The 18233-nt window shown below is 42.9% G+C and overlaps 1 protein-coding gene across 5 annotated transcripts in view; it reads left to right on the top strand.

Moving 5' to 3' along the window:
• Positions 1-18233, top strand: part of FAM120A (family with sequence similarity 120A) — a 52495-nt gene that overhangs the window by 21482 nt on the left and 12780 nt on the right. For 3 of the 5 annotated variants that reach the window (XM_027702743.1, XM_027702739.1, XM_027702741.1), the window contains exons 6-12: positions 421-521; positions 810-1093; positions 2612-2699; positions 6105-6329; positions 8710-8884; positions 14653-14902; positions 15809-15923. In XM_027702743.1, coding sequence (XP_027558544.1) covers positions 421-521; positions 810-1093; positions 2612-2699; positions 6105-6329; positions 8710-8884; positions 14653-14902; positions 15809-15923 — 1238 coding nt within the window. The remainder of the gene's footprint in view (positions 1-420; positions 522-809; positions 1094-2611; positions 2700-6104; positions 6330-8709; positions 8885-14652; positions 14903-15808; positions 15924-18233) is intronic. The other 2 variants (XM_027702740.1, XM_027702742.1) reach the window with 1 other exon arrangement.

The raw sequence follows: 18233 nt of genomic DNA, 5'->3' as shown, positions 1-18233 counted from the left end.
ACTCGAGGTCAAATGTTCAAATGGCAGAAAGTGCCAGCATTTTGTATCTGTGTGACGTTGGTTTTGGCAGCATCTTTGTTATGACATCTTTTGGGCTTTTTTTTTTCTTTTAAGCTGCCTTTGATTCCCAGATAGAATAGGAATGTGCAGCAGTGAGAGATACAAAGACCTGAGAGAAGGTGAGACAAGTAAAATACACTTCACAAGCTACAAAGCATTTTTACTGAAAGGCAAAAATGAATAAAACTGACTTAAAGGCATATGAGAAAACAGTAATGCTAACAGAACAAGAATAAATAAACCACAGAAGCAAAAGGACAAACAGGATAACTTTTGTGTCAAATATTGAGCGTTTTCATGAGTGTTTGGTTTTTTCCTTTTTTTTTTTCCTTTCTTTTCCCCTCCTCCCCTGCAATACAGCAGCCAGACCGAATCAGTTTGGTATGCCTGGGATAGTGCCACCATATGTTCCTTCTCAGATGCTTAACATTCCACAGACCTCACTACAAGCAAAACCTGTGGTAAGTTCAGTCTCTGCCCTGCTCCTTGGGAGAGGCCTGCTGTGCTCAGCAAACTGAAATCCAGGTGGGAAAGGTGTAGCCAGCTTTTTTAGTGTAGGCGCTCACTGACTGAATGCTAAGTGGAACTAAAGTGATGCTACAAACTCAGATAGAACAATTTTGGTGGATGTTCGAGCTGGCTGAGTTTTAATGTGTACATTTGGAAAAGGCCACTTGGTTAAAGAATGTATTTTGTTTTAAAAGCAAAGCCTTTTTGTTGCCTTCCCTCAAGAGGTCCCTTTATTTTAGGCCCAGCAGATGTCCAATCAGGGTGGGGCCCAAGGCCAGGGTCCATACCCATACAGCCTCTCTGAGCCAGCCATCACCTTGGAAACAGGTGGAAAAAGTCTTTCTGAGCAGAACAACTACAGTAACATTCCTCACGAAGGAAAACACACACCATTATATGAACGGTCTTCTCCAATAAATCCAGCTCAGAGTGGGAGCCCCAATCATGTGGATTCAACCTATTTTCCTGCCTCTTCTACATCTTCGTCCTCCGACAATGATGAAGGCAATGGGGGTGCAGTGAAGTAAGTTTCTCATGAGGGTGTTTTTTTCCTCAGCTTCTGTTAAAATAAATTTCCTTTAAAAATCATTTACTGGTATCCTGAAATTAAGAATCATAGAATCAATCATAGAATACCCTCAGTTGGAAGGGACCCACAAGGATCATTGAAGTCCAAGTCCTGGTCCTGCAGAAATCTGAAAATCAGTGAAATGATAGACCTTAAAATGATAGTTTTGGGTCACTGTGACTGCAGACAAATGCGTGGTTCAGTCTCATTACCATGTTCCTTAAGCAGGAATTCAAAGCCAAATAATGTTGGGTGTTTTTCCACTCCTGCCCTTATGGTTTATTGAGAGAGCGAGGTTTTGGTAAATGTCATAAAGCCTTCCAGTTCTTTACTTTGTAAAAAAGAAATATTCCTACCTCACAGTATAATTCATTAAAATTACAGTAGCTAAAAACTGTGGAACTTCACTGAACTTGCAGTGTTTACACTTCTTAAATTTGGGGATAATGTGGCTTTGCAAAGAAACCTAATGTGAATGTCAGAACTTTACCATTTTGGACAGTGACATAAAAGCCCTCATGGAGCAAAGCAGGAGTGAAGCTGGGTTTGCTCTGTTCTGCTTTACTGCACAAATATTTCTGACTGGAGCCAGGTGGGGGTCGGGCTCAGCTCCCAGGGAACGAGTGACAGGACAAGAGGAGATGGCCTCAAGCTGTGCCGGGGAGAGGTTCAGACTGGATATTAGGGAAAGTCTTCACTGCAAGGGCTGTCCAGCCCTGGCACAGGCTGCTGCTTAGGGAGGTGATGGAGTCACCATCCCTGGAGGTGTTCTGAAAACGTGTAGATGTGGCCCTTGAGGACACGGTTTAACGGTGAACATGGTGTCGGTGCTGGATTGATGGTTGGACTTGGTGTTCTTAGAGGACTTTTCCAGCCATAATGATTCTGTGATTCTACAGGGTATTATATTTTGGATATGTGTACAGTGATGCATGATGGCTTGGACTTTGATTTCTGATGCGTTCTATCAGCTTTAAATATTATCCTGTGTTTTGCTTAGTAAATCAAGTAGGTTTGCATAGCTTCCATGCAGTGCAGAACTGGAAATGTGCCTGTGTTAGAAAAAACACTGTAAGGTATTTTTCAGCATTTTTTGTAGTGTTCCTTTTGCGTTTTATGCAATAAATTCAGGCACTGAAATCTAGACATTTATATCATTTATATCACTGTTTGAAGTCTTCTAATTGAGAGAATTCCTTGGCATAGTGACAAATATTTAAAGTTCAATCAAGAATGTTTCTTGTGTGAACATTATCTAGTCATCATAATATGCAGCTTTTAAATACAATCCAAATGTTCACATAGTGTAAATGAATAAATGTTGGTGTTCAAGTCTCTTCAAGACTCCTACAAATGGACATTTCTAATAGAAAGCATCCCTTAAAATCAAAATAGTTCCAGACACCAAGGATTTATCCTACTGTCTCTTAAACTGGACTTTAATATGATGTTTTTCTTTCTGTTGTTCTTCAGCCATGTCAGTGGGAACAAAGTAGGCTGGGAAAAACCGGGAACCCAGTCAGAAAGTCAAACGCGTGGAGAGCTGGGAGACCAAACAAAGGTATTTCCTGAAGTTCCAAACATCACAATTCATTATTTTGTGTTAAAGCTTTACAGCAAACTTCAAGGAGGATTTTCAATATCGATCCATAGGATTTAGTGCAAACTTCTACACTTTTTTGTGAATTACGAAACAACAGCTTTAAAGTCCAGTAGAAGAAGGACATTGTAGGATATACATAAAAATGAACATTAAATAGGATGTGTTAGAAAATACTGGATATAAACCAGAAACAAATCAATAACCTGGTTTGGCCCTTAGCCAACAATCTCACCCTCAGTGTTGTTCTCCAGGTTTGCAGTGGTGCATTAGTCTGATTTTTCAGGAAGGAGTGTAACAATCTGAGTGTCCGTGGGGTCAGAGTCCGTGTCCTGTAACCCACAGTGCAGTAAGCACAGCTCACACACACATCAGTGTCAGCCACAGACCACTGCAGGTGCATTAAAGCTCAGCTGAGGAGACAAAAAGTCCTTCGGGGTAGGAATTTCGTGCAGTACATGTTAAAGGAGCTCGTTGAGACCAGTTACAGTGTATTGCTGCTTAGCTAGGCAAGGATGGGCTAGATAAGCCCTTGATAAAGACTTAACATTATTAAATTCCTTCAAGATTTCAAACCACTGTCAAATGGAGAATACAATGGTCTGTATTCCAAGTGTGATCCGTGTTTGGAAGGAGCATTCAGAGCATTTCACAGAAGAATCTGAGTTGGAAGGGACCTTGCACTTAATATCTCCTGTGCCTTTGTGGCAGAGCTGTACACCAACTGTTAATTGTGTCAAAACCACCAATCTTGAGTTAGTTACACTGTAGACAAACAAAACATTTTCCCTGCATATTCCCTGCATAGGAATTCCAGTAAACTTGGGCTTTGTGCTTAAAATCTCAGGCGGGTGATTTCATCCCTCAGCGGTTGTTAGTTGTGCAGACCCTAATTTGTGCAGACCCTACGATAACTGTATCTGGGGATTAGTCACCATATGCAAATGCTAATCTGACCTATTCCATGCCTTTGATCTCTGCACTGTGCCATGTGTGCAGCCCTGTGGGCCCCTGCCAGAGCCCAAGTGTGTCCCAGGGAGGAGCAATGGCTGGGTCAGACCCACTGCACAGCTCTGGCTGCATGTCCTGGTAGACTCAGAATTAGAGCTGTACAGGCAGTGATTAAACTTCCCAATAGATGTTTGCACACAGGCTGACTTAAATGCATCCACTTTAATAGATAAATGTTCCTGAGCTTTACTTGCCAGTTTTTTTATTATCAAACCACTTCTTCAGCCTTCAGCAGCAGGAGAAGACAGTTGCATCTGTTGAGCAGGACAGGAAGAATTGTGAGTGCATTTTATAGATAAACTCATTTCCTAGAGAGGTGAATATTAGTGATTGAAAAAAGAAGCAGTACTTCCTGAAGAAGTTGCCCAGAGAAGCTGTGGCTGCCCCATCCCTGGAAGTGTCCCAGGCCAGGTTGGACGGGGCTTGGAGCAACCTGGGCTAGTGGAAGGTGTCCCTGCCTATGGCAGGGGGTGGAATGAGGTGAGCTTGGAAGTCCCTTCCAGTCTGTGATTCTGTGAAGATTTCAACTGAGTGAGCTGTGTGAATTTCTGAGGTAAAGTGCTGAAAATTCAGCAGAGATCAGGCAGGTAGCAGCAATATTGACACTCCGTTCACTTGACTTAAATTCCTTGCAGTTGTCTCACAGCCTGATTCTACATGACAAAAGTAAACTCATCTCATTTGACTGGATGCATAATTACTAAAAAAAAAAACCCACCACCTTTTAACTGTGGTAGTTCCTCAGGTTGGGTGTTGGAATATCTCTGGAGCTGATCCAGAGGAAACTGGGTAGTGCAGATGTCATGTAGGCTTTTTTTCTCTTCTTCCCTTTGTGCCCCCAGTATTTGATAGTTCTGTAAACTCCTCATGTGCTCCAGTATTGCTGACTTATAGTTGTTGGGGTAGTAGATGACAGAGGCAAAAATCTCTAACTTGATAAAGAAATATTTGATAATATAACAAAGATTTAATAGAGCTATGATAGCTCTTATGTTTATAAAAGCAGCTGGTATTAGCATGTTGTGTTGGAAGTGTTGTGGTTTCCAGGTTTTAACCATTTTGTCATATATTTTAAGTTTTATAACTCAAATGAAGTCTAGATTACCAACTAAAATGCAATCTTTTGGTAATATCCTCTTTAATTGTGTGCTTAAAATGTCATCTGAAAATAATGTTGCCCTTTGATATTTTGCTAGAGCCAGTTTTTACTACTGTACATGTTTTTGTAGAAGATTTTTGAAATCTGTGTGGGATTTTTTTGATGCTTGCATGCAGGTTTTTATTTTTCATGGACCTGAAGTGAACAAACTGAGCTTGTTTGGGCCTGTTTTTTATGTTACATATTCTGGGGGATTTCATGCTTTGGCCATTTTTCTTTCAGCTTTGCTTTTCAAGTCTTAGGAGGCACATGAACTTCTTTACACCTATTGTGAAAATACGGATGACGTATCAAGTGATCAAATTTCAGTCCCAAAAGTTTTTACTATTGCTATAATAGTTTATGGGCATAAAGGTAATATGAACTCTTGAGCTAAAACAAGCTTTCAGTTTTGAAGACCAGGCTTTTTAGGAATGAGCTCTTCTTTTTTTGGTTGTATCTGTGAGACATCAACATAAATCTTTAAAAAGGCTCATTCACTGGGAGGTTTACAGTGTATTTTTATACATCAGATTTTTCCCATAAGTTTGTGAATTGCATTTCTAGAACAGGAATAAAACGCCACTTTAGTCTTGTGGACAGAAAACGTTGCCATTTTCTCTTACAGTCTTCTGAGACAAAAGAATGTTATGTTTAAAAACTAAACAGGACCCAACAAACCTTTACAAGGCTTTTGAGTTCGGACACTATGTGCTCTAAATGTTATCAAATGGAACTGCGTCCTTTTCCCTGCTCCATCTGGAACTGTGAGATGAGAAGGGATGTGTTCATGAAAGTCTGGATAAATTACAGACTTTGAGACTGTCAGTTCACACACTGAGTTGGGAGTATCTTGGAAATACGAGTTAAGAGTCTATTCACATGTCATTAAAAGGCCGTCAAGTCCCCTTCTGTATTGTGCAGTTAAAAATTAAAGAAAATAGTAATTACTGTTGCTGTTAATAAGTTAAAGCTTTACCATAATATTTATTTTCTTGGTAATTTGCTGCTGCTAGCAAACACTGGTTGAAGGTTTCTATTTTCTGAAAACCTTGCAGCCAGCTTTGGATAATGATTCTACACACTGCGACAGCGTGATGTGAAGATTTACTGTTTTCATTGGGGGCGAGGGAGGAAATTTGCTGTTTCTCTTGGCTGATCTGCTGGTATGTTTCTGGACACATCCAAAGCACTTCATTTTGTATGTTCTGTTACAGGCAGAAGGTTCCTCTAGTGCTTCTTCAGGAAGTCAGGCAGCTGATGTCAAAGGGAATCAAACCAGTAATCCACAAATCCCATGCCTGTTGTCCATGCCCACCAGAAACCACATGGATATTACCACCCCTCCATTACCTCCGGTAGCACCTGAAGTGTTACGAGTGGCAGAGCACAGGCACAAGAAAGGGTTAATGTATCCCTACATCTTTCACGTCCTAACCAAGGTATGACATTTAAAAGTGAGGCACTGTGAGATAATGATTCTGTGAAGATAATTGCTCTGGTGTTCCTGGCTAAAAAGTATCAGATTTTTACGTCCTTTTTAGTGCTCTGAGTTCTGGTCCCTTTTTAGTCCTTCTATTGTTCCGATAAGTATGAGATTACTATAATTAGAAGTGTTTACTTACAAAATAATTTTTTTCTGACTATATGTAGTATTTTTATATCTATAAGCATGTGTGTATATGTCTGTGTGTGTGTGTTTATGCAGAGTCCATTTCCATCTAAAAATTCCTTCGTATGTGCTTTGGTGTCTGTGCCAAGTCTTTTCTATTTTCAGCATTCAGAAGTACTGAGATTGTTTTCCCTCCCAATCTGATCCCTCCCATAGTTGATAGCTGGCCCTGAGAGAAACAGAGCAGCTCTAAGAAATCCCTTTTGTACCAGCAGCAGCAAAATGGAACTGTCCCCACTCCTGTTAACCTTTATTCACCTTAAAAATCCACTTCAGGACAATAAGGACCACAGGCAGATCTGAAGTCCATCAAACCAAAAGTTGCTGTATCGAGGTTGAGGTTTGGATTTCCTATTTCCCATGTGTTTGTTTTGCACCACAGCTCGTGTTGCTGCTGTATTTTTACACTTCTTTGTCGAAGAAAAGTGGAGAAGAATCAAAAGGTCTGTGAAGACCATCAGTGCCAGTTCTGCTTCACACTTTGCATAGCCAGATATTCTTGGCATATTTAAATACTACTTCCTGTTTAATCATAGAATTGCAGAGTCATTTAGGTTAGAAAAGACCTTTAAGATCAAGTCCAGCTGTTTACCCAGCACTGCCAAGGCCACCACTGAACCATGTCCCCAAGTGCCACATCTACATGTCTTTTAAATCCCTCCAGGAATGGTGACTCCACAACTGCCCTGAGCATCCTGTGCCAGGGCTGGACAGCCCTTTTGGTGAAGAAATTTTTCCTCATGTCTAAACCTGTCCTGATGCCACCTGAGGCTGTTTCCTTCATCCTCTCCCTTGTGCCCTGGGAGCAGAGCCCGACCTACCCCAGCTTCCCTTCTCTGGACACACTCCAGCACCTCAACGTCTTTATGGTCATGAGGGGCCCAAAACTGCCCCCAGGATTTGAGGTGTGGCCTCACTTGTGCCCAGCACAGGAGGACAGTCCCTGCCCTGGGCTTGTGGCCACACCATGGCTGGTACAGCCCAGGTGCCCTTGGCCTTCTTGCCCACCTGGGCACACCTGGGCTCATGTTCAGCTGCTGTCACCAGCACCCCCAGGGTCGTTTCTGCTCGGACGCTTTCCAGCCGCTCTTCCCCGTGCCTGGAGCTGCAGGGGGTTGTTGTGACCTGAGTACAGGACTGTTGAACCTTTTGGTGCAATTATGGAGGTTCTTTAGAAATGGGCACGTAGAGGTGTTCCAGGTTATGTTGCTGTTATGCAGAAACACCTTTCAGACATGCCTTACACCTAAGGTAGTGTTGTCTGAGCTAAACCTGACAATATCCTACTGTAATCACCCTAAGATGTCACCTTCAGGATTCCTTACTGGTATCGTTTAAATGTTTTTGTTTGGTTTTTTTTTTAAGAGAAAGTAGGACAATGGAGTGTTTTCTTGTCAGTGTTGAAAATAAAGGTTGATATTTGGGGGCAGTGCAGTGAAATCAGTCATTTTCCAAGAATGTCTTAACATGGTTGGATGTGCAAGTCACAGAAAACAGTGTTGCTGCTTTTATGAGAGAAAAATGTTGGACGGTTCTTTCATGCTTTTTTTCTGAAAATGTATAAAATGCTAACATTTTATTTATGTGTATTCAAACCCAGCCTTGCTCAGGTAATTCCCAGTTAGGATTTTTTTGGCCGGGTATTCTCACAGTGTTGTTTGTTGCTGTAAGTCCTCAGTAATGTTTCAAATCCTGCACCAAAAATTCAGACTGGTGTTTTGGACAGCATAAATATTTTTTTAAAACAACTTCCTGAAATCTGTATCAGCTTTAAATGTGCTTTGACTGTCTAAAAGCACATTAATCTATTTCCATGTGAGCTGGTTTTCTCTTCTAAACACCCATATTTGCAGGTCACTGTTTAGTAAATTCTCACGTGCAGGTAGTCCAGACAAACAAACATGTTTATAATGGAGAAAAGAAAGAGGAAAGCAACAGGAATGATCAGTCAGGGCTGGGAGGAGATGAAGCAGCTGGAGCAATCCTGCCCTGGTGTTACCTCTCCCGAGCTGAGATCCACGTTACTGCTGGATCATATCTATCATGACCAGTTGAGATGGATTTGAGAGCTGGATTGGGTTCCCGTGATACCTGAATGCTTTTTGTTCACTGTAACATGTCATATTTCTCTGCTTTCTTTCATGCCAAAGGGTGAAATCAAAATCGCCGTTTCTATAGAAGATGAAGCCAACAAAGACCTGCCTCCTGCTGCTCTCCTGTATAGGCCAGTGCGTCAGTATGTTTACGGAGTCCTGTTTAGTTTGGCAGAAAGCAGAAAGAAAACTGAAAGGCTTGCTTTTAGAAAGAACAGACTTCCACCAGAATGTACGTACTGCAGAACCCACACTTTATTCCTCTTGCCTTTGCTGTGGTTTCCCAGCCACTTGTGCCATGATCTGAATGGGAATCGTTGCGAAGATTTCGTTGATGTAGCTAAGGCCAGAGAGATTTCTGGCTTACTGGATCCCATGGATAAGAGAAAAAGATGTTGTTAATTTGAAATTTTATTTGCTCTCATGGTTTAAAAACTGTAAATATTGCCATTTCTCAGCAAGCTCTGGGGTTTGGTTTTGAACACGTCTGCTCAAGCTGCTGCCAGAGCTGCAGTGAGGAACATCGGTTTGTGATGTCATTTCCAAGTGTATGGCAGGGCTGGATTTAGGAAACTTAGTTCTCTGCACCTGCATACACGTCTACCTGCTTGTTTCAAAAGTGAGAGGTACACAGATTAAGTTGTTGTGTCTTCCCAAATGTGTCATTAAATGCACCCCAGGGAAATCTGCAAGACTGTCATTCTTTCAGATATTGGCATATAAAAACCTGATTTAAGCCCCACAGAAGTCAGGTGCAATGTAAGCAAAGGTAGACCTGGGTGGGGACAGGCTAAACTTTTACAAAGAGCTTTATCAAATATTGACTTGTTCAGAGGGGGATAGATGTTAATCATCTCAGTAGTCTGGAATTTGTCTTTTTAAGTCTTCAGCTTCCAGGAATTACTGTCATTCCAGAAAACTCCTTGTTCTAGAGTGTTTTTCTTATGATGATGCATGAAAAGAAATGACTGAACTTTGCAGTAGCAGCTTATAAAGGTTACAGGAATGCTGAAGCCTTCAGTGCACAGCAGCAGCACAAATATTTCTGTGTAGGAGTCTGCTGTCACTAGGCTAAATTTAAGAATCAGGTATTCAGAATGCATGGAATCATCATTCACAGGCTTCATGTGTAAAAGAATAAAAATAAGTATCAGTTGTAAACTTTATATCCATTCCCTTTGCTCTTTCCATTTGTAATTGTGAAATGTTTTTGTATGTATGTAGTGACGATGATAATCTCCCAGTGATGTTTGAAAAGCTGCTTATCTTTGCCAGTTGTTATGTGGGAATCACTATTTACCCTGCTTGAATAATACCTCAGCACACATAGTCACAAACTGCTACTTTCTTTAAACTCACACAGCGTAGTAGTATTTTGGGTTACAAGGTTATTTCAGGATTCAAAGAGTGACGTTATTTGCATTCTTCATGTATCCTTGTGAGACTCCTGTCCTTAAAAGTGTACTACAGCATTTTTGTGGTGAACTGGCTGAGTGCTGGAGGTCTGCTTCAGGTTTTATCTTGTAAACATAGAATATCCCCGGTAGGCTAGTGGGGAAACCTAAATAATCTCTATTTTCTCTTCATGTATCCTGCTTTTCAGAGTTTATTCTCAGTTTAGGCTCAGCACGCTGCTGCTGACTTGGTTTAGTTACGGCAGCTCTGGCAAATCTTGCTGCAGGACGCATCCAGCTACTGACCTACTTCTAGCTTAGGACTGACCAAGCTCTTAAAAAAACCAAAAAGGAATTTGAACATATGCCCAAAAGTTCCTTGCTTCACTGCAAAGCTGGCAGTGGCAGTAAAGATGGATTTGGGCTGCGATGCAGGTGTGAAAGGGCTGTGGTGCCTATTTTGGTCACCTCTTTTACAAAGCATCAAGACTTGGGCAGGCTGTGCAGGATGCAAGGAAAGAACAGTGTCTAAAACAGCAAAGCAGGTTGATTAGCCCTCTCTTAAGTTTTCTGAGGATCCAGGCTGTAATGAACTGGTGATGCTTATTCTCCTTCGGTGTCTAAATTATTTTGCTGCACTCAAAAATGAGTAAGTGCTGAAACACAGTAATGAAGACAATTAAGAGAAAATTTAGGAATTGAGAGCTGTTAAGAGAATTAAGAAATCAGTTTCTAAAGAAATGTAAATTGTCCTTAAGGTTTATGTAGAGAGGTAATGAATATTAATACCTAAAATCCTGTCATCTTTGTTGTACAAACCATAACACTGGCAGCTTAATAATAGTGCCTGAATAATTGGCAAGTATATTGCATGTGAGGGTTATGTGAGGCTGTGAAAAATGCATAATAAACTGACACATTGGGATTATTACTAAATATATAGACGGCAAAATAATGGATCTCTTGTGAAACGGATGGCTTCCTGTCTTCTAAACCATTATTTTTTGTATGAAGTTGAAAAGGCAACAAGAAACTACAGTAGCAGCAGTCAGTGGGGTTCTTCAGTGATCAGTGTCTGCTAAGTGATGGCTTAGCTGTACCCAGCCTCATCTCTGCTCCCAGAGGACAGGAGGGGCTGGGTCACAGAGTGCCTGGTTGTGTCTGGCTGCCAAGAGCATGGCACTGGCTGTGCTGCCTTTCCCGAGGAGGAGCTGGAAATTCAGGGTCTCCCTTGCTCTGCTTGTCAAGCCCTGGACCAGGTTATCTCCATGTTCTGATAAATACATGTGTCTGCCCTTTCTGCTCGGTGGCAAAATGCACAAGCTGTCACAGTTCCTGGTTGGATCCCACGGTTTGTTATTTTAAGCCCAGCCACCTTGTGTTGTGCTGTTCCCCATCACGGATGTACTCAGCCAGTGCTGGTGCTGCCAAGAGGAAAGCCGTGACTCTTGGGCAGTAGCCCTTGTGCACACTCAGGCGTGCTGAGCTCAAGCTGTGCTGTCAGTAAGGATTGCAAGGTTAAAAATGAAGCTTGAGAATTCTGCATTTGCCAGCTCGGCTGCTGGTGGCACTGGGCACCTCACGGCACAGAGACTGAGCAAAGGCCAGAACCACCCAAGCTGTGCTTGGCAGCCAGAGCTCTCACAGGGTGCTGTGGTGCCCTCAGAGCCAGTGACAGCACTCGAGTGTTCCTCAGGCAGGTTACTGTCCTGCAGGTTCGTGCTGACTCTCGTTGCTTGGATCGACCTTAGCGTGTCGTGAGTGCGTTGTTCAAAGCAGAGTCCATAGGTGGTGTGGTAACCTGGGCCTCTGTGAGTATTCAGACCTGCTGAGCAGCAGCAGGACGAGGTTTGGTGTGAAAAACAGTGTGATCAGCACGGTGATGGGGCTGAACACACTGGCCCTGGTTGTAGCTGATGTAGTCTCGAGGATAGGTATTGCTCATGTCCTAGTGGAAGTCACGGGAGGAAGCACCATGCATCCCTCTGAGGACAGAGATTCGGGCAGCTGAGGTTGCAGTGAGTTTGGCAGCAGTCCCAGTCCAGATTTGTCAAAGGTTTAAGAAATGCCCTGGAGAATTAAGTAGATATGGACAAGTCCTGGATTAATCTCTTAGGTTAAATGCTAAATTTGGGTGAAGAGTACTACAGTTGCTTGTGGATGGATACAGTTGCAATTCCTCACCCCATCACTCAGAGTTTGCTGGACCACTGGACTGACCTCCATGTTAAACCATCCCACAGAAAGCATGGTTACCTGTGTCCAGCTCTGGGGTCCTCAGCACAGGGAGGGCATGGACCTGCTGGAGCAAGTCCAGAAGAGGCCATGAAAGTGCTCTTGAGGGCTGTAGCACCTCTGCTGTGGAGACAGGCTGGGAGAACTGTTCAGCCTGGAGAAGAAAAGGCTCCAGGGAGATCTTAGAGCCCCTTCCAGTGCATAAAGGGGCTCTAGGAGAGCTGAAGAGGGACTTTGGGCAGAGGCCTGGAGGGACAGAACAAGAGAGATTGGCTTCCCACTGCCAGAGGGCAGGGTTAGATGGGATATTGGGAAGAAATTCTTCCCTGTGAGGATGGGGAGGCCCTGGCACAGGTTGTCCAGAGAAACTGGCTGCCCCATCCCTGGAAGTGTCCAAGGCCAGGTTGGAGCAACCTGGGCTGGTGGAAGGTGTCCCTGCCCATGGCAGGGAATTGGAATGAGATTATCTTTAAGATGGCTTCAAACCATTCTAGGATTCTTGGATATTATAATCATTATTTAGCAAAACATAAAAGCCAGTGTGGATCTCTAGCATGACCTCTGGAGGCAGCATGTGACTGAAGGGCAAGCTGAGGTACTCTTGCTGTGGCCTTAACCTCACAGGCCATGGAGGTTCTCATCCCCAGATTAAAAGCTTAGAACCAGATTTGATTGTTAAAATATAGGATAGAAAACTTGGACATAAAACATTCCCTTCTTCTAAGCTTGAGGTCTGTTATGTGTTAAGTGAAAGAAACAGCAGTGGAACACTGGTGGTGTGTACAGTTTTGCTTTGATATCTAAAACAATTGCAAGAGGGTTTGAAAACCTACATAAAACACATCCTTTTATTTGTTTGTGTTTGCTGTTCCAGGCCTAAGCAAGCAGAGAAACCCAGTGATGAGCTGGACCCCAGTGATGGGGTAGCTCTGCTGCCTGTTAAAGCCCATCTTCAGAGAGTGTATAAAACCTGGGAGCGACCAACATAGAACATTATTTCGTAGTGAGGCTACCAACTAAATATATCAGAATGTTTGTTTGCATTGCTGCATGTGATCTTTGTAAAACTGCCCTGAGCTCTGTGAAGGGTAACTACAGTACTAGGCTGGGTTTATTCCCGAAAAGCTTGAGAGTGCTTTGGGATATTTTGGAAGTCCTTTCTTTAATCCTGACTGTCACCTCTGCCGTGGTTTGCCTGCCCCTGGCTATAGAGTCCCCTGTAAAGCTGCAGCCTGATTGCTGAACAGGGCTTTGTAGCCGTCAGACCTGTGCTGGCAGCAGCAGGATGCGCTCCTCGGTCTGTACCCAGCGGATTTCCAGCAGAAAGAGCAGGTCTGTACTCCTCAGGGAATCTCCCCAGGCTGTAACCTGAACCTGCACTAACAAGCTCCTTGAATCTTTCCACACTACATAGCTGGGCTTGGAGTTAGAAGGGTGCAGACACATTGTGGGCTGTGTCGGGCTTGGGGTCGCTCCAAGGCCAAAGGTATCTTGTCTCAGCCTTGACTTGAGCTTGTGTTCTGTTCTAGTTGCCTTCAAGTGGAAAAAGGGAGATGATTTAGCAGCCATGTAGAGTGAACTGTCTTTGTTCTGATGTGCATGAAAGGGAGCCTAGGCAAAACCCACTAACCTCTTCATTGAAAGCAGTGCAATAAATGGAAGGACTTCAGTAAAGTAATGTTTTATAAAATTTTTAGGCAGAAGCCCCCTAATTTGCCCATATTTGAGATCTCATTGCATTGCAGTAGTTGAACAACTACGGACAAATATAATATCAGGATTAAGTCTGATTCAAGTAAAATCACTAGGATCATATTGCTACTAAAAGAGCACACATGGAATATATTTGTGTTTATGTACTGTTTTTATCACTTTAGGCTTTTGATCCATGACACAGATATTTTAGAGGAAAATTGAATTTTCAGGTTAGAATCACAGAATGGTTTAGGTTGGAAGGGACCTTAAAGACCATCCAGTGCCAACCCCCTGCCATGTGCAGGGTCACCTTCCACTAGACCAGGTTGCTCCAAGCCCCATCCAGCATGTCCAGGGATGGGGAAATGGTGCTGTTTGCTTTAGAAAAATATATATATAGTTCCTTTACATTGTATATTCATTTGAAAATATTAGCATAACGTTCCTAGAGAACACCTGTCTGTATGCACGGAATTTGTAAGTGATCACAATTAGAAGGTGGTTCATGCAGGGTTTGAATTACCATTTTGTCAGTATAATCCAGCACACTGGTACCTATTGCAGTCTCAGAGTGATGTTTTTGGATCCAAATCTCCTGCATATGAAGTTTGAAATAAATGCTGAACTATGAAATATTAACTCAGCCCGGTTTCTTTCTGCTGTTGCCCTTCTGCAGTTTCACCGGTGATAATTAAGGAATGGGCTGCTTACAAAGGCAAATCTCCTCAGACCCCTGAGCTGGTGGAAGCCCTCGCCTTCAGGGAGTGGACCTGTCCCAACCTGAAGAAGCTGTGGCTGGGCAAAGCTGTGGAAGACAAGAACCGACGGATGAGGGCGTTTCTGGCCTGTATGCGATCGGACACACCAGCAATGCTCAACCCAACTAACGTGCCCACTCATCTTATGGTGCTCTGCTGTGTGCTAAGGTCAGTGGCACCTCCAGGGAAACCAGAGCCAAGGAAAGTTTTACTGTGGAATCTCTGTAGAAAGTGTTAATTCCTATTTGCAAGGTCACTAGGAATGGGGGTTTGGTTTGGCTGTAGAAAAGCGCGTTGTGTAGTCACTGGTTCTTTTCGGTCTCTTGAGGATCGAAGAGAAGAGGAAAAAGATCTTGTGTTGCAAAGAGGCCGATGTAGCATTTGCATTAGTTTCCCTTGCTATACTTGAGGCTTCAGCTTACTGAAAAATAATGTTTGGGGCCTCAGAGGCTCTTGTGGGTGAAGTTGCACAGCAAAAGAGGGAGTTCTTCAGAGAACAGCTGCATAGCAGCTTATCAGGATGTGAAGCTCATGTGACGATGCTCTGCCTGTGGTGCGTGAGGCTCCCTGGGTTAGAATTGCTCATCCAGTTGAGGTGATGATAACCAACAGTAGAAGTGTTAGTTCTGTACTTGAGCCTTCCAAAGAGAAAGTCACACAAAGTCCAGAGCCCTGATGTGTTTAATTTTCAGACTGAAAACTGAGGAACTGGGAGGTGCTTACCTTTGGGGTAATTATTCAGCACAACTAGCTCATAATTCTGGCAGAATCCAAGGGTAGCATGTTGCACATGAAAAAATATAAAGCATTTTTGAGAGTGATAAATGTAAATTTTGTCTTTGGTTCCATTGAACTTCATTTTGACCTTTGAGCATCGAAACTCCTTTGTTTCTCCTTCTAGAATAGTTAGTACACAGAAAAAGCAGTCCAAGTGGTAAAGCTCCTCATTTCATTGGGACAGCATGTTTCTCTCCTGTCACATGTTCTGTGTATACACAGGTGATTTCTGATCACATAAAATCCCTCTTGTTTGCCCAGTAAGAGGCTGCTGAGTGAGGTTGTCCTTCCCTGCAGGTACATGGTACAGTGGCCGGGGGTTCGCATTCTGCGCCGCCAGGAACTGGATGCTTTCCTTGCCCAAGCGTTGTCTCCAAAGCTCTATGAACCTGACCAGCTTCAGGAACTCAAGGTAATTCTTCACTGTAGAATATATAACTTCCATGATTTCAGAAATTTATTCCCACCTGATCTGGGAATTAACTGCAGTGGCCAATGTGTACGTGCCTGTCTCACTAAAAGTCTTGCACGATCACCTGTACTTTTCAAAATCTTACTCTTAGTGGTTTCAAGTGTGGTGGAGATTGATAATCTGTTCTGTTTCACTGGTTTGATAGGTAACTGCAGAACCTCTTGTCACAATTTCTTAAGTTTGTGTCTTGGAAACAAATGTGCTTCCATTGAAAAGATACAGAAAAAGAAAGGCTTTTTCCCTGTGTGGCTGTTTATAAATACTAACCTGGGTATTTTGTCATGATTCAGCACTCAAAAGATTTTTGCAGCTAAGTGTAGGAATGGAGAGAGACTTTTATATAATCTTGAGTGAAAAAATGCAGGGGAAAGAAGTAAAACAGTTTATGAATACTCTTAGAACTGTAAAAATCATTATTTTGAGGATTTTAAAAGTTAAAATCTCAAACATTTAATTTTTTTTTCTAGTACAGTGGCACTCCATGAGGTAAATACTGCTGGCTAACTCATAGTTAATGTGGTATCCTTGTTGTAAATACAGAAGGTAAAGCAGCAAGGAGGAGGTGGCACTTGTTTCCCAAGTTGACACGAGCAGCAATTCTAGCACCCCTATTCTCAGGAGAAACAGCAATGAAGCTCACACATATTCCAGCTATTAGGCTTTTCCAAGGTATATTTTGTCACTGATACCAGGTCTGGAAGAGGTTTCCTCAAAGCCAGCAAGTGACTATTTCTCTTCTGTGGGTGACAAGTGGAATCTGAGTTGGGTTCCTGCCTGTAGCACCCTGGCAAGGACTTCTCAGCCTCAATCCGTAAACCAAATCAATCTGCTCATGGAAACTCAGCACTTAGATATAAAAGTATTAGTCAGTGCAAGGGAAAGGAAACCAAATCCACTACAAAATCTGTTTGAACTTGGCATACAGCAAGTAGACAATTCACGTGTTAGCAAGGGTAGTAGCAGAGTTAAGAGAAAGCAAAAACCTTCTTCCCTTATACCAAAGGATGAATGTCAACAGAAAAATAATATAGAGATCAATACAATCCATCAGGAAGACATTTATTTGTCCTTTCCCTCATTGCTGAAAAAAATGTGATGCGCAGTGAACACCCCATGAGTTCATGCACAGCCACTTGTTTGCTGCAGCACTTGGGACTGTATCGCTGCTGACGTGGATTATAACCTTATTATGGCTCCTGAGAATCGTGGTTTTGAGTGCTGCTTGTGGGTAATTCCTTAAAAGCAGCCTAACCATAGTTCCTGGCTGTCAGGAGACTTGTTCAGGTGTGTGCTGGAGCTCCTTTTCAAGGTGTGTACTGGACATTTGTGCTGGGAGCCCTGTGTGCTCACTGGGTCCTTCAGAACCCCAGGGGTTTGGTCCAGAGAACAGCTCTGTCCATGTTGGAGGAGCAGTGCTTTGTCTTCAGGGCAGTATGTGGCCAACCTCTGCCAAAGGAATGACCTGGCCTTGAGTTATCCTGTGTGCTCAGAAGGAATGTAGGCAGCCCACCTGAGGGGACAAGCATTGCACTTGGCAGAGTGTAGCAGAGTCTTCCAAAGGCTCATGAGAGGGTGGTTCAAGGCATCTACCCCAAACTCTCCTGAAGCTGCGTCATTGTACCTGTGGGTATCAGCAGAAATTCTAATGACAGTTTTGTAGGCCAGGCTGGATGCATCAAAGAGCAGCTGTGTATCAGCCACTTGATCTGCCATGTCCATTCTCCAAACACAACACAACAAACAAATCATAGAATCACAGAATGGTTTGGGTTGAAAGGGACCTTAAAGCTCATCCAGTTCCACCCCCTGCCGTGGGCAGGGACACCTTCCACTAGCCCAGGTCGCTCCAAGCCCCGTCCAACCTGGCCTTGGACACTTCCAGGGATGGTGAGCCCACAACCTAAATGACATCTAAGGGTAGAGATTTTGACAGAGGTATCTATAGTTATAGAATCATCAAAGTCTCGTCTCTCTTAAGGTCTGATGCAAAGAGGAGGAAACTCACTGTGAAAATTGCTGGTCTTAGAGACCTAAGAAAGGAATTCACAGAGAAAATACTCTTTCCATTCCAACACAAAACAAATGACTAGTGATAGACAGCAGACAATATTTTGGTTTAATAGACGTTGTTTTATTTTTCAATCACAAAGTAGTGCAGATAACTTCTATAAGATATGTTGGTTAGCTGGAAGGTGCAATGTTTCTTCAGGGTTGTTACTGTCTTCACATGAAGCTGCTTGTGAGTACAGA

Source organism: Neopelma chrysocephalum, unplaced genomic scaffold, assembly GCF_003984885.1.
Source record: "Neopelma chrysocephalum unplaced genomic scaffold, ASM398488v2 Primary Assembly neopelma1_194, whole genome shotgun sequence".
Taxonomy (NCBI): Eukaryota; Metazoa; Chordata; class Aves; order Passeriformes; family Pipridae; genus Neopelma; species Neopelma chrysocephalum.
The sequence above is the reverse complement of the archived record's forward strand: the minus strand, read 5'-3'. Positions and strand labels throughout refer to the sequence as shown.